General features: G+C 44.4%; 1 protein-coding gene across 1 annotated transcript; it reads left to right on the top strand.

Annotated features, from left to right (window-relative positions):
* Window positions 1–5,477: 5,477 nt before the first annotated feature.
* Window positions 5,478–6,008, top strand: FANCD2OS (FANCD2 opposite strand). The gene has a single exon (XM_015405745.1). The coding sequence runs from the start codon at window positions 5,478–5,480 to the stop codon at window positions 6,006–6,008; it is 531 nt and encodes a 176-aa protein (XP_015261231.1).
* Window positions 6,009–15,151: the final 9,143 nt, after the last annotated feature.

Below are 15,151 nucleotides of genomic sequence, written 5' to 3' on the forward strand. Positions count from 1 at the left end.
GGGAGGGCCTTCGTGGGGCTTCCTTGCACTCCAGCCAGCCTTGCAGGTCCACTGCCGGGCCCCTCATGGGGTTCGGCAGTGGAGCTGAAAGGCCGGCGGCCGGGACCATTGGGGGTGGGGTGTGTGGCCTTATGACACACTTCCGGTGATGTCAGGGAGTGTGGCTTTATGACACACTTCCGGTGATGTCAGGGGGTGTGGCATATGCTAATGTGTTATGCTTATGAGTTCCCCTAGCTCTTTTTCTACGAAACGACCCCTGCATAGAATCATAGAATCATAGAGTTGGAAGGGGCCATACAGACCATCCAGTCCAACCACCTGCCCAATGCAGGACCATCATTTGGAATAAAGGAGTAGTTATGTACAACATCCTTCAGCAATATAATATCCTTCTTAACATTTAAGGGAGCGTGGAATGACTACAAATATTCTTTCACATTCCTATTCATTTTGCCATTTCAGCTACTGAAGATTCACCGTTCCTGTCTCTGGGGTTTAGCGACTAATAGTAGGCAGCCTCCCACCCCTGCCAGCTCTCCTCCACTCTTGCATTGAAAGAAATTGGGGTGGGTGGGCAGAGAAATGTCACAGAAGTCCCTGGAAACAAACCCCAAAGCTCCCAGGTCTGAGAAACCTAGCTACCAGAAAGGACCTGGGTCTTGCCATTCATTATCTGCTTTCTGTTTACAGACCAGTAATCGAAGCCCAGTAATCCAATAGCCTACTCATACCACAAAATTGTGTTCTAGCTAATACTGGGTGGTGGAAAGCTACCCAAAGACTGTGACTGTGAGGCACATAAAGGATGATAATGCAGTGGTGAGAGTACTAATTTGATGGATTAAGATCAGTGTTCCCTCTAAGCTGAATCGGTGTGAGCTAGCTCACAGTTTTTTAGCCTCCGGCTCACACGTTTTTGTCTGAGCTCAGGAAGGAGGTTCTCTGGAGCAAACTAATTGATGCAGGAGCCAAATTGCTCGCTTACAACTTTGATGCCGGTAGCTCACAAGGTAGAATTTTTGCTCACAAGACTCCACAGCTTAGAGGGGACATTGATTAAGATCAGTAGAAAGGAGTGAAACAGTTCTTCCATCTGAATTCCCTTATTTCCATTTTCCCTGGTTCAACACTGAAAATCTCTGTAAAGTGATCCAATAACTAGATGGACACATCCAGCACCCTGTTTTACACAGCAGCCAAGCAGCTGGCCCAGAGGGCCAACAAACGGGATGTAGAGGCCAAGGCCTTCCCTGAGGAAGCTTCCTACCACAGGTATTCTGAGGCTGACTGCCCCGGGTGTGAAGTCACCCTTGTAGTCATCCTGGCTAGTAACCACTGAGCACTTCTCCACCAGGAATCTAATACCCATCCAAAACCATCCATGCTCATAGTGATGGCCACTGGCAGTGAACTGAATCACTCATTGACTAAAGATGTATTTATTTTTGTCCATCCTGAGTCTATATGCCCATCAACTACACTGGAGTTCTAGCATGATAGCATGGGGGAGAGGGGGTTCTCTCTATCCTCTCCCTATACCACATGAACAGTTTTATAAACCTCTGTCATGATCTCATTAGTCAACTTTTCTTCTGATCTTTAATGTTCCAGACTGTTCATTCTTCCCTCACAGGAACAGTGCTCCAACCTCCCAGTCATGCTGGTTGCCCTCTTCTGTACTTTTTTCATCTCTGCAGTATCCTTTTTGAGATATGGTGATCAGAAGTGTACATGAATTCCAAATGAAACTGCACGAGGCATTACAGTATTGGCCATTTCGTTTTCAGTTCCCTTCCTAATCGTCTCCAGCGTGGAGTTTTCCCTTTTCTCCCCTGCTGCATAATGAGTCAATATTTTCATGGAGCTATCCATTACAACCCTAAGATTACTTTCCGTCTCATTGTCAGCCAGCTCAGACTCCATTAGCGTATATTTAAGGTTAGCATTTTTTGTTCCACTGTGTATCACCTTACTCTTACCTATACTAAATTTCATTTGCCACACTGTTTCCCACTCACCCAGTGTAGAAAGATCCTCTTGGAGCGCTCTACAATCCACCATGGTTTTCACCATCCTGAATAATTCACAAACTTGGCCACCACACCGCTTACCCTAATTCCAAATCAGGGCTCTTTTTGTAGAAAAAGCCCAGCAGGAACTCATTAGCATATGAGGCCACACCCCCGACAGCACAGCTCATTAGCACATTAGACCGCACCCCCATGTTATCAGAAGTGTGGTTATCCAGGCACACCCACCTTTTGCTTGTTATTCTGTTTACCTTGTTTGTTGTCAAAACCCAGGGCTTTTTTGTAGCAGGAACTCCTTTGCATGTTAGGCCACACACCCCTAACATAGCCAATCCTAATTAGTTTCTGCTGTTGGGTGTGGCCTATTATGCTAATGAGTTCCTGCTGGGCGTGGTCAACTTGGGAGCCAGCGGGAACTCCGTTCCTGTGCGTTCCTGCCCCTGCCCAAAAATAGCCCTGTTCCAAATAATATACAAATGAATTAAATTGCACTGGTATACATACTGGTCTTTGTGGGACTCCACTACTCAGTTCCTTCCATCGCAAGACCTGCCTGTTTATCCCTACCCCTTGCAATTTAACCAGTTTTTAATCCCATGATCGCTAAATTTATTCAGGAGTCTTTGGTGAGGCACCTTGTCAAAAACCTTTTAGAAGCCCAAGTATATGATGTCTACTGGGTCACTGTTGTCTACCAAATCACTCTTGTCCACATATTTATTAACCTTCTCAAAGAACTCCTTTGTCAGATGGTACACTGATTTTCCCTCAACATGCCTTGTCTCTTTATGTGTCTAATAACTCTGTCTTTGATTACAGCTTTCAGGGCTCTTTTTGTAGAAGAAGCCCAGCAGGAACTCATTAGCCACACCCCTGACAGCACAGCTCATTGGTATATTAGGCCACAACCCTTGGCTTGCCTCGGCGCCCTGTGGCTGTGGGGAGCCTGGGGTAAACTGGCCCTTGAAGGGATGGGAAGGCAGTTTAAACTGTAGCCATGCACATAGAGGTTTTGGCTGTAGTGGGTGTGGCTAACTCTGAAGCCAGCCGGAACTCCGTTCCTGTGCGTTCCTGCCCAAAAATAGCCCTGCAGCTTCTGCTAATTTATCTGGAGCAGACAGTAAGCTAAGTGGCCAGTAATTTCCTCGATCCCCTCTGGACCCTTTTTAAAAATTCGGTTAACATTTGCTACTCTCCAGTCCTCTGGTACAAAGGCTGATTTTAGTGACAAGTTACGTATACCAGTTCATACATCAACTTTATTTCTCATGAAATCAAGAGGGATGGATTTTTTTTTAGGGTTGAGGATTGTGCAGTTAACACATACAGACGTTTGTCATCACAAACAGCCACTCAGATTTGTTTTTACCGAAGCTGGATTCCAAATACAAAGTTAGTCTGTGGATATTTTCAAATAGTGATTATGGGCTCCTGTTCTTTAAAATGTACAGCCATCATATCATACCAATTTAACATGCCAAGTTAAATGCTTTAAGACAACCCTTCCTTGTGGCCACTGAAACCATGCCAACTTCGCCAAAGTGTATTCATTCTCAACACCTGTTTCTCAACTTTCAAAGCAGGGCAACAAAGAGCTTCCTTTGGCAGAGAAACTTTGAGTGTCAGACTGTGTAGACTGATGCCAGAGTATATTTGTTGAACTGAGTGCAGAAGAACTAGATCTTGGGCTATAATACAAGCCAACCGCTCCATTGGTTTCAATCACCCTGAATGCCAGCAGAAAATGGCAAAAAATATTGTACTCATTTTAATAATATACTTTATTGCCATTGTACATAGTACAACGAAATTAAGGTGCAATCATTCGGTGATCTACAAGCATACTCATATACACTCACACAACCATACTCATATACACTCACACAACCATTAGGGTTCACATTGCAACTTAACCACCAATGTCAACAAAACCACCAAATTCCAATTTTGCCTAAATTCTTAAAGTCCTTTGGTAACACTGAGATGGTGGTTGTCTAGCTGGATTATTTGGGACAGGGTGGCCTTGCACATAGCACATTCCCAGCTGGGCCACTCATTTATCCCATATAATTTTCTTGAAGCAGACCTGTTTGCATTGAAGCATTTCTGTTCCCACCCAAGAATCTCCCCTCCCACACACAAAAGTTGGAGTCTTCATGAGAGTGTTTTCCACCTAATCATCCTAACATAATCCTGGACATAGGAAGTGGAGAACTTTCCGTTACTATGATCATGAGAATGGCAAAGAGACGGAAGGGGCCAAGAAGCAATTTAATGATGTTATTTACTGAAGAAAGCTGTTATTTGTAAATAGGAAGACATTCTGAAATAAAAAAACCAACTAATTCTTTACATACATGTTCACTATGCTAACAGTTTGCAGACATGAAAAACAGAGATTTTGGGCTTAGCAACAGGGTTTTATAGGCGTCTGTTATAAGGAAATCCTTCCATTCACTTCTTTAAAGGGCCAACTGGAAATGGAACTGCCCCCTGCCTGCCTTTATTCTGCAGCGAGAAGGGCTCATTTTGTAGCAGGAACTCCTTTGCATATTAGGCGACACACCCCTAATGTAGCCAATCCTCCAAGAGCTTACAGAGCTCTTCTTACAGGGGCTAGTGTAAGCTCTTGGAGGATTGGCTACATTAGGGGTGTGTCGCCTAATATGCAAAGCAGTTCCTGCTACAAAAAGAGCCCTGAGAGATGATCCCGTTTATTACCCTCACAACAACTCTTCTGTTGTAAGGGTTAGCCTGAGAGACTGCCCCAAATTTATGTCACTGAATACTCTTGGTAGCTCAGCAAGATTTTGGTGTCCCGACTCGAAGATGTTATATGTGACTCAGAAATACATACTTGAGGGTTGTTTGGGTTTGTTTTCTGAATACAACACAGATTCCCATATGTATGTTTCATTTGCATTACCAAGTGATTACTTGCATGTGTGAATAAGCAGACAGAATTCTCCCAACTTCCTTCAATGTAACGCTTTTCCTGGGTTTCAGTTTTCACATTCAGCTACAAGTAATCAAACTTGGGTCACCAAGTGGGCTGGGAAATGGAGGTAGTTGTGTGAATGAATTAATGAATGAATGAATGAAGCAAGGCGTTTGACCATTTCTCTGCAAACCATCCTGGCTGAAAATGTCTCTGGCTGCCGCTCAATGGTTTTCATAAGCTGAGTACAGAGCTGGGGAGACAGCTGCAATTCTTGGAATTAGTGTGGTCTTCCAGAGAAGTTAGTTTTAATGTGTGGGGGGGGAACTCTAACAGGAAACCCTATTCTGTGGGAACTAGGAGGAGGAGCTTCTGGAACTCTGAACCCGGCCAGTGTGTTCCAGGATGGATGCGTGCTCATAATAGGTTGCCAAGGCGCCAGGCAAAGGAAACATGCACGAGGAGCCTGAGCAGGGTGGTGTATCGGCAGCTGACCAACGCTGACCATGGCCAGTGGGTACCAGCTATGGGGTCCCTGGTCCCCGCTGGATGAGTCCCTACAATGGCTGCGGGGTGCTGTGCCCAGGCCCAGCGGCACCAAACACCCTTTCCGTGGTGGGCAGAGCCCAGCCACCGCCACTGATCTTGAGGTGCCGCCTTGTTTCCAGGGACTCAGCCTGGTGCTGGAGCCCAGCACGAAGACAGGAGCTGGGCAACCCCAACCCCCTGGGGCAGCGGGAGAGACGAGAGGAAGCGGCGGGACAGTGCGCAAGCCTCAGGCCGTGCGGCTCACGGGGCTCGACTCTGTGTTTGGGCACTTTGTGACGGCACAGCCCCCACACTGGACTGGCTCGCTGCGGGTTTCAGAGCGCTCAGCCTTTTGTCAGGTCATAAGCTCCCAGCAACGTTGGCCCCGTGGACTCCAGGAGCCGCAAGTGCGCATGGCTATGGCCATGTGCCGCCAAATGCTGCGTGCCATCCTCCTGCTTTACGCTGCCTACAAGAAGTGCGCGTTTGCACTGCAGCATTCCCGTTAAGACCTGGCCTGGCTGGAAAAGGGCAGGGCAAAATGGGATCCTTAGCCTGCCCAGAAGATAACCTTACACCCACACATGCCCCTCCATCCACCCGCATGTGCCCTGGCCAGCAGACCATCTATTCCAGCAATTCTTGGAAAACCATTTCCCCCCCCCTCCATGCCTAAACTAAATTTCTGCCACCAAGAGGGGAAAAAAAATTGACTTAACCAGCAACAGATTGTAAGGCAAATGATCCAGAGTGGCATGAAAACTTCAGACTGTTTGCAGAGACAAAACTGATCATATTGTCAACACTACCTTGCAAAGAAGAGGGTCCCAGGCACCATCTGGCTGATGAATGGAAGAAACAGACAAATAATATTTGACTTCCAAGAAAAAAGACTTTATAAATAAATGAAACAAGAACACAAATGGAGATCAAACAAGTTTACAGACATCCTCAATAAGAGACCATATTCAGACAGATATTTTCAAGAAATTGAGATGCCACCAGGTGGAAAGGTTATCCCCCCCAACCACCTGAAAAAAGCTATCTACGTATAATTTTTCAATATGACTAGTAAAAGCAGCTGCACTACTGGATGGGGCCTACACAAAGAACAGCAATATTTTAAAAGTGGATACGGAAATGGATTTGTAAAGGAAACAGAGTGTGCATTTTGAATACAGGAAATAAAATTGTTCTGGTTCTAGTGAAGTAAATAACCAACTGGAAATTATTACTTAAACCAACAATATAGATGATTCACTGAAAACAGCAAGAATATCTTCAGATTGCCAAATGGGAGTAATTCAAAGACCATTCTATACAGAGTATGATTTACAACCGATGAATGAAATATGCGCCTTCCTGGTCACATCCTTATATTTGACACCAAGATGAAGTAATTGTACAAAAAGCACTTCTGAGTGCTAGAATTTTAAAAGTAAAATAACTGATTATTTGTTTATTTCAATAGATGCCACTTGCAGCAGCTGGATATTTACTATTCAAAATACAGGACCCCCCCATGAAGAATTTATTTTGTGGTGGTATTTGTTGTTGTTATGAACGGGCTGGAAAACTCTTTGCTTAAAGCCACACAGTCCCCAGATTCCATTCATCATGCAAAAGCTTGAAATCACAAAAGAGCCACTGTCCCCCAAATGTTTATTTTAATTTTTCAGCCATTCGGCACCTTGAATCTGACCAAGCTTTGAAGGAGACAAATTGCATTTTTGCCTCTTCAATGAAGAGAAAGAAAAGATTGGGGTAGGTTAACAACAGATCCTCCACCTCCAATGTATCAGAATTCTATCTTCTAATGCGTCAAATGGAAGCAAGATTCAGCAACATGGAACTTTGCAGCTCATTGATGGCACCTATGAGAAGCTACTTGCTTTGGCCTCGTCTGGCTGAAAATCAACTGCTAATGTTCAAAGGGACCACCAGTTAGATTGGTGCTATTCTAACTCTCTCCCACAGACAGTCTTGACTCACAGCACACAAAAATATAAAAGGATATCTTTCAACACCAAACAGACCCACACTATTCGAAAAGTGCTGGTTGACTTTATAAATTAATGGTGTGACTCACCAAGGACACCAACCAATGAAACCCCATGGTAACTTAAAGCAAGGCCTTGGACATACTGCATTTTATACAGACCAACAGGTTGGATATGGAGGTCAATGATCATTTATTGAGTTGTTTTAAGATATATCCCAAATGTACTTTCCTTTATAACTTTAAATCTTAAGAGTACAATTCCCTCTAATGATTTATGAGGAATGAAGGGAGGGGAAAATGTTTACCTTCATAACTAATTGGAATGCATCCAGTTTGGTACATGTCAACTGTTTACAGAAGTTCATAATGACTGCTCAGCAACAGATGTATAGGATTCAATTCTAATGGCTGGATATGGACTTTGAACAGTATGTTCTAAAATTCCAAACGGAAATCCTGATTTTTATTAACCAACGACAACATCAGTTTGACAGCATTAATGCATGTTAACCCACTCAAGTATCCTCAGAAACCAAGCTGTCCACAGAAAATGAAGACAGAGGCCTGTTTTAAAGGAACACATGGGGACAAAAACCCTAGCTGTAGCAATATGTACATCAGGCCTGGATCTGTGTTGGGCCATTCAAAATGGAGTCACTACAAAATAGTTATAGTTGACAGAGGAAATTTACAGAAGTCATAATTGCCTTACACAAAGTAGAACACCTTGAATTTAATCTCTCTCTCTATATAAGATGAAAGTACACCAACAGTCTCTGTGCTTTGCCTTGAACTGAAACAAAAATTCATGCTTCTAACTAAATGGGTAAGACAAGTAAGAAGATCTTCACCTGGGTATTCAAAGGGCCAAACGTGACATGACTCATCTACAACCAACAAATGCAGTTTGTAAACAAGCTATCTCATACGACATCTTTGCCTTATCAGCATTTGAAAAGAAAGCCCTTTGTGATAGGTTTTTCCCCCCTCTCTGCAAATGGAACCAGCTTTTCAGAAACGTATCTTTGCCTTGCAACATTCAAAGTAAATTGTATGGATCTGCATTCCTCGAACACAATGCAGTTTATTTTAACTCAAACTTGACATTTAGAAAAAATAATAATAAAAACCCTTAAGGTACAGTATTGTCTGAAATTTATAACAGCAGCTTCCTTAAATAGTTTTCTGGAGGGGAAATGTGCCTCCCTCCCCCCCCCTTCTTTAAGTGGTGTGTCTAAAAACCATAGCAAATGTTAATCAAGGTGTAGTCCAAGTTTGAACAAAATTATACATTAGGAGAAGAAGGTAGTTGGTTAAAATGAGCAGAGGAATAGTACATACTGAAATGGACTTTTGAGCTTAAGCACCTTACCTTGTCCTCCTGTCCTCCATTTTACCCTCCTAACAACCACGTGAGACAAGGTAACCTGAAAGGATATGACTGGATTAGGGTCACCCAGCAAGCTTCCCTAGCAGAATGAGGATTTGAGCCCAGGTCTCCCAGGTCATAGCCCAACACTTCAGCCACTATAACATACCGGCTAGCTCTGATCCAACCGAGCCCAATTGAATTACCCCCAGACCTCAAGCAGAACTCCAAACTCTCTCCAGAGTCAGGAGTTCCACTCCTAAAAAATTGGTAGGGCCAAAAGGCAACTAGGAAAAGCCTTTCTGCAAACCCCCAGACAGAACATACCCAAACAGGTATGTAACCAAAAAGGTTTATTTTATGGTGCAAAGCAATACCAGTACACTGCACAAAAGAAAAAGAAAAAAGGTTTTTAATCACTAACTAAGTTACCTTGGATGATACCACACCAGTTATTCACAGCAGTTCTTGAAGCACAAATAACAGCAATCTGCTTACCGCAGTTCAGGCCACCAAAAGTTCAGTCCATCCAGCAGAAGTTCAGGGTTTTCCCCAAATGGAAAACAATAGTACCCTATAGCATCCAGCTCAGGGTCTAAAGTCAGATGACAACGATAAAAAAGGACTTCATTTTTAACTCCTTCTGGAAACACCTGACCCCCAGCACTAATTGTCAATTGGACCTAGCAACCAGGTTCACCTGATCCCAATATCCCACCAAATCAGAGCTAGGCAACCAACTAGTGGTCTGCAGGTGGCCTTATTAACCCTTTTCAGGCTCAAGGACCAAACACCAGGCTTCTACAAGGAACTAAACACAACTAATCAACTAAAAAATTAAAATAACCCCCGGTTACTACATATGGGATGGCAACTTTATTATAAAGCATGAGCATCAACTGGAGGATCAAGTTATGCAGCAGACTACCACTGTCTAGAGGATACAATGGCTCCTGAGAATATGGGAGTTGTCAGTCCCTGCTTTCAATATTCTAACTTCCTTAATCTTCTTGATGTACCCATGTGTCAACCTAACCATGTGAAACAACACTCCATTTATCCATAGTAATATGCAAATGTTTCAGGTGCCCCCACAATCCCTTTGGATAAATGAGAGTGAATGTAGCCTCACCTAAGTTTTACTCTTTGTTGGAAGGATTAGCAGAACTAGTGAAATCCAGTGGAGAAATAAGTATCCTCTGTATTTCCTTTCTAAAAGTCAACAATCAACAGCGGCCTGTCATCCTGCAGTATCCTAAGCCCTTTTCAGACATTATGTCCATACATACCATAGATCCCTCAACTACACAGAAATCCTTCCAGTATGTGTGGTAGCCATGTCTAAATATGGGGGACGTGCATATTTGTATGGAAGTACAGCTTTGGTATGCACAAACCGACCAGTGAATTTTTCAGCGTTGTACCAAAGCATGTGTCAAAGTATTGTGGGTTATGAGTGCTCCTGATACATGTGGCACTAGGTGCCTAATACCTGTTGCTATAATGTCTGGAAAGGGTTATACTCAGGGCTATTTTTGGACAGGAACGCACAGGAACGGAGTTCCGGCTGGCTTCAGAGTTGGCCATGCCCACTACAGCCAAAACCTCTGAGTGTGTCGCTATAGAGGGAAGGCCTACAGAGCAACACCACCACCACCCCGGCAACTCCAAGGCCTGGAAGGATTGAGGGGGCCTGGAAGGATTGGGGAGGCATTTAAATGCCTCCCTGTGCCTTCCCCGGCCTGTCCAAGTTTAAACTGCCTCCCCTCCCCTCCAAAGTCCAGATTGCCCAGACTCCCCGCAGCCACAGGACACCCAGGCAAGCTAAGGGAAGGCAGTTTAAACTGCCTTCCCTTCCCTTCAAGGGAGGACTTGCCCGGGCAAGCCAAGGGAAGGCATGAGGTGTGGCCTGATATGCTAATGAGCTACCCTGTCAGGGTGTGGCCTAATATGCTAATGAGTTTCTGCTGTTGGGTGTGGCCTATTATGCTAATGAGTTCATGCTGGGGGTTTTCTACCAAAAAAAGCCCTGGTTATACTATAGTCAGGGATTAGATAAGAGAGAAGCAACTGAGGTGGAGTCCACTTGTTTTATGGCTCTATGAGCTGCCTTGAGGTGGTTACCTTAAACAGCAGGTTTTGGGGACCAGCAGCCTCACACTTGTGCCCAGCCAGCCAGTTGTCTGTCTACCCACTGCGCCCTTGACTGCCACCCTCACTCGGGAGGGATAAGCCTCCCCCCCCCCGCTCCCTCAGGCCCCATTAAAAGCAGCGTGGACACCTACACGTGCTGCTCACCAAACTCCTGTGAGATCCCTGTTCAGCTACCATTTCTAATTGCCTGTTTCCAGAGTGACCAAAATGGCAGCTGCAGTCCTGTGAGAGGAAGCACTGTTGGTTGAGTTCAGGGATCCCAAAGGGCATGAATGGCTAGCTGCACTATTTTTGAAGACACCTAGGGGCAGCGAAGAGGTAAAGGAGGGTTATTTATTGTTATTGTTTATTTATTACATTGTATTTATGAATCGCCGCCTGATCCCCACGATGTACAACAACAAAAACCATAGCCAGCATTTTACACTAATTAATTAAAAGCAAGTTATGTGTTCAGGCGCTTGGGTGTGGGGGCAGGGATGGGAACAGCAGCCGTGGTGAAGTGCTGGTTGTTGGCCGCTATTGCTGCTACATTAATCAGCGAAACACTTTGCACAGCCACAGCTCTCAACAAGGATGAAGGAGTAATGGTCAGAAACCCCAGGGGTGGAGGTGATTAGCAATGTACTCCTGTGTAGAGTTACTCCAGTCTAAACCCATTGATTTTGATTGGCTTAGACTGGAGTAAGTCTACACAGGATTGCATTGTAGGTCTCTAGTCATAGAATCACAGAGTAGGAAGGGGCCATACGGGTCATCTAGTCCAACCCACTGCTCGATGCAGGATCAGTCTAGAGCATCCCTGACAAGTGTATACAAATATACATGAGTTGTGATGCACCATTCACTCTGCATAGTTAGAATACATAACAAGGGTTATGGGCCGAGCAGCTAGGAACACTGTCTGTGCGCAGCTAGGAACACTGTCTGTTCATGGAGTTCATTTGGGTCTTCCTGTGATGAAACTGAGCCTGGCTCACAAAACCCATCTTAATATGCAAGTGGGTGGTCCGCAAGAAAACCTGTTGGTTGTGTCCTCTTTGCCTGTCCTTCTTTCCCTCTCTTTCCCCCCTCCTCTTTCTTCTTCTGTCGTCCCTCCTTCTGTGGCTGGATTTGCAAGAAGGCTATAAGAACCCAAAATGGCACCCTAAATCTCACAATATGATCTTGTGAGTCTTTGGATGCCAAGAGATGCCAAGATGTGAGATTTCCATTATATCATTGGGTGTTTGGACAATCACTGGTCATCCCACCTGCAATGCAGTCCTCGGTCAAGGCCACTGTATGGCATGGTGAAGCCCCACAGTAAAATGGAGCTCAGCCATATAGTGGTACAGGATGTCCAGCCATGCCAGGGCACTGAAAAGTATACGCTTTTGGGGAACCAAGCTTAAATTTGCTCCTCAGGTTCAAGTTGAAGCAGTAACCAGCAAGACATTCACTACAGCCTCTGCAAGGTTTCCCTCATTCATTCATGGAAATATCTAAAGGTTCTGGTTCAACTCATCTCCTTCCCTCCCTCATCCAAGGTGCGATCTCTTACATCTGCTGAGAACTTTTGCACGCAGTTCAGACATTAAAAACACACAACTATGCTAAAGACCAATAACAAATCTCTTTCAGAAGTTTAACAATATCTCTGCATTAAAAGTGGCACTTGCAAACACGACTTAAGTTTCCAGTGTCTGGAGCTTTTATCTTTTAGAATGGTCTAACCTGAACCAGGGAAAGACTGAAGTACAGATAAACTAATTCCTGACGTAACTGTTATGCTTCGGTGGAATGAGCACTGCATGCACATCTGTACACATTTCTAGGAAGTGTGTAGTTTGCCATGTGCACACTAGATGGCATTTGCTTACACAGAGCTTGTTAGAAAATGTGACAAGTGAATCTCCAGATCCTTCAGTTTGTTGTAGTACACACCGTCTGCTTTAAAAGGATGCCATCCTGACTGCTTCCCTTCTGCATAACATAATTTTGAGTGCTTTACGTTTATATAAACTTGCTTACTATACATAACACCATTTCTCAAATTGGATTCCAGGGAGTCTGAGTCCTTAGTAACATCCGAGGGCAAGCTCTTCTTGTGCCATCCAGCAAATGCAGAAACGGAGCCTTCTCAGTATTGTAGGAATGAGGAATGACCTTCTGCATTGGGAAAAGGGGACAGAATTGGCCTCCTCGGTCTTTCGAAGGAGGAGAACTCGCAACAAAACCACCTCTCACTTAACCTAGCCTCCAGAGCACTAACCAGGAAAAAACTTCACAGACCCAGTAGCTCAGTCCAAGAAAGACTTAACTGGTTAAGTGGCACCACGTGGGTGGGGGGGGAATGCAGCCGTCACTTTATACTGGAAGTAGCTATGAACTGGAGCTGCGGTGGCTCAAGTGGTTAAGACGCTGAACTGCAGGCTGTGGAAGGTCAGTAGTTCAGCAGTTTGAGACCCGAGTGTGCCGCAAGACGGAGTGAGCTCCCGTCTCTAGTTCCAGCTCCTGCCAACCTAGCAGTTCGAAAGCAAGAAATTGCAAGTAGATAAATAGGTACCACTTCGGTGGGAAGGTAACAGCGTTCCGTGCGCCTTGGGGTTTAGTCATGCCGGCCACATGACCACGGAGACGTCTTCGGACAGCGCTGGCTCTTCGGCTTTGAAACGGAGATGAGCACCACAACCCTAGAGTCAGATTCGGCTGGCTTTCGAGCAAGGGAACCATTACCTAGCTATGAACTGGGAGAGGCACAGCCCAGTATAGCCCAGTCTCCTAAGATCGCAGTAACCAAGCAAAGTCAGTACTTGGAAGGGAGACCGTAAATGCCCCTTGCTGGGGTCCCCATTTAGTCAGCTCTGACGGCGAGACTTTACACTTTGCTCTGCAGCGTCTTCCTGCATTGCTCAGTAATCCTTCGAAGCCCACAGTCCTGTGGGAGGAAGACCAGTGGTGTGGGAGGGCCCTGACTGTGGCGCCCACCTCACTGTCATTCTCAGACATAACCAAGCTGTGCCGCCCACAGCCCCTCCCACTCCAGCAAAGTTTCCTCCTAATGCTGCACCCAGAGGCTTGGCTGGACTTACCCTCATGCACATCTGCAAGAACAGCTCCCATAAAGGCTGCAGAGAAAGCCACAGACTTTTATTTTCCTTTATTCAAGTTTGAATTATATAAAGAAACAAAACAAGTAAAAAAATTAATAAAACCCCAGGACTATACGTTGAAAGCAATGCCTTGCATCCACTTTTCCACAGAGGGCTGCTTCATCATTTCCTATTATAGATTGTGGGAATCGCATTATAAAAGTTCTTAAATCCAGATTTCTATTTCTGTATATTATGACTGTTTTTACCCCCTTCTCTCCCTCACATAGTTATGCTTACTCTGTATGTTGGTCTTAAGACTGTAATAATAAAACTAAACTAAACATCTCCTATTACATCCCCCAAAGCCCCACCACCACCAACGCTGCTCCCAGATGATGCCCCCCCCATCATTTCAAGGCACTTCAGAGGCCTTTGGGGGCTGCATTTGGAGGCAGAAGGTGAGAAAATTGCACTCCAGCAGTGGGAAGCTGTCTGTCTGCAAAAATGCTCCAGTAAATTCAAGGCACAGGTTTCACCTCACAGTCTTGGAACGTACCTAAAAAAATTAGTTCGTTCTCTGAAATAATTTTTCCAGATTATTACTCAGGCTTTCGTGGAAATTCCACAGCATGTTGGGGATGCATTATCCCCAAAATAACAATGATGTTTCTAGTCGAGAAGTTGTAATGTTTGTTTATTAAATTGTAAGTTACCTGTGCCAGAAAGAAACCTAAATTGAGCTTTCTGACAATACGCATATCTATGCAAGTTCAATTAAACTAAGAAACATTAATCATGAATCCACTAGTTGCTTTTTAATCTGTTGACAGCCCTAGAAATAAATAGTTTATTTACAAACATTAATCACCACAGTCCTACTCATAAAAAGTTACATTAATACAATGTATTTAACAAGGACGTAATTTTTTCTATTAGTTCTTTAATATTTATTTTCAATGGATGGCAGACATAACATATACAAGAAGAGGCATTTAAATATTTAAATAAGCAATTTTTTTTCCCTTTTGCCATTCAATCTTGGTGCTTTCA

Source organism: Gekko japonicus, unplaced genomic scaffold (assembly GCF_001447785.1).
Source record: "Gekko japonicus isolate JY-2015 unplaced genomic scaffold, Gekko_japonicus_V1.1 scaffold58, whole genome shotgun sequence".
Classification (NCBI taxonomy): domain Eukaryota; kingdom Metazoa; phylum Chordata; class Lepidosauria; order Squamata; family Gekkonidae; genus Gekko; species Gekko japonicus.

What these genes read in the sequence shown, in the direction of transcription:
- FANCD2OS (XM_015405745.1), top strand. Translation starts at nt 5,478, where the DNA reads ATGGCCAGTGGGTACCAGCTATGGGGTCCCTGGTCCCCGCTGGATGAG.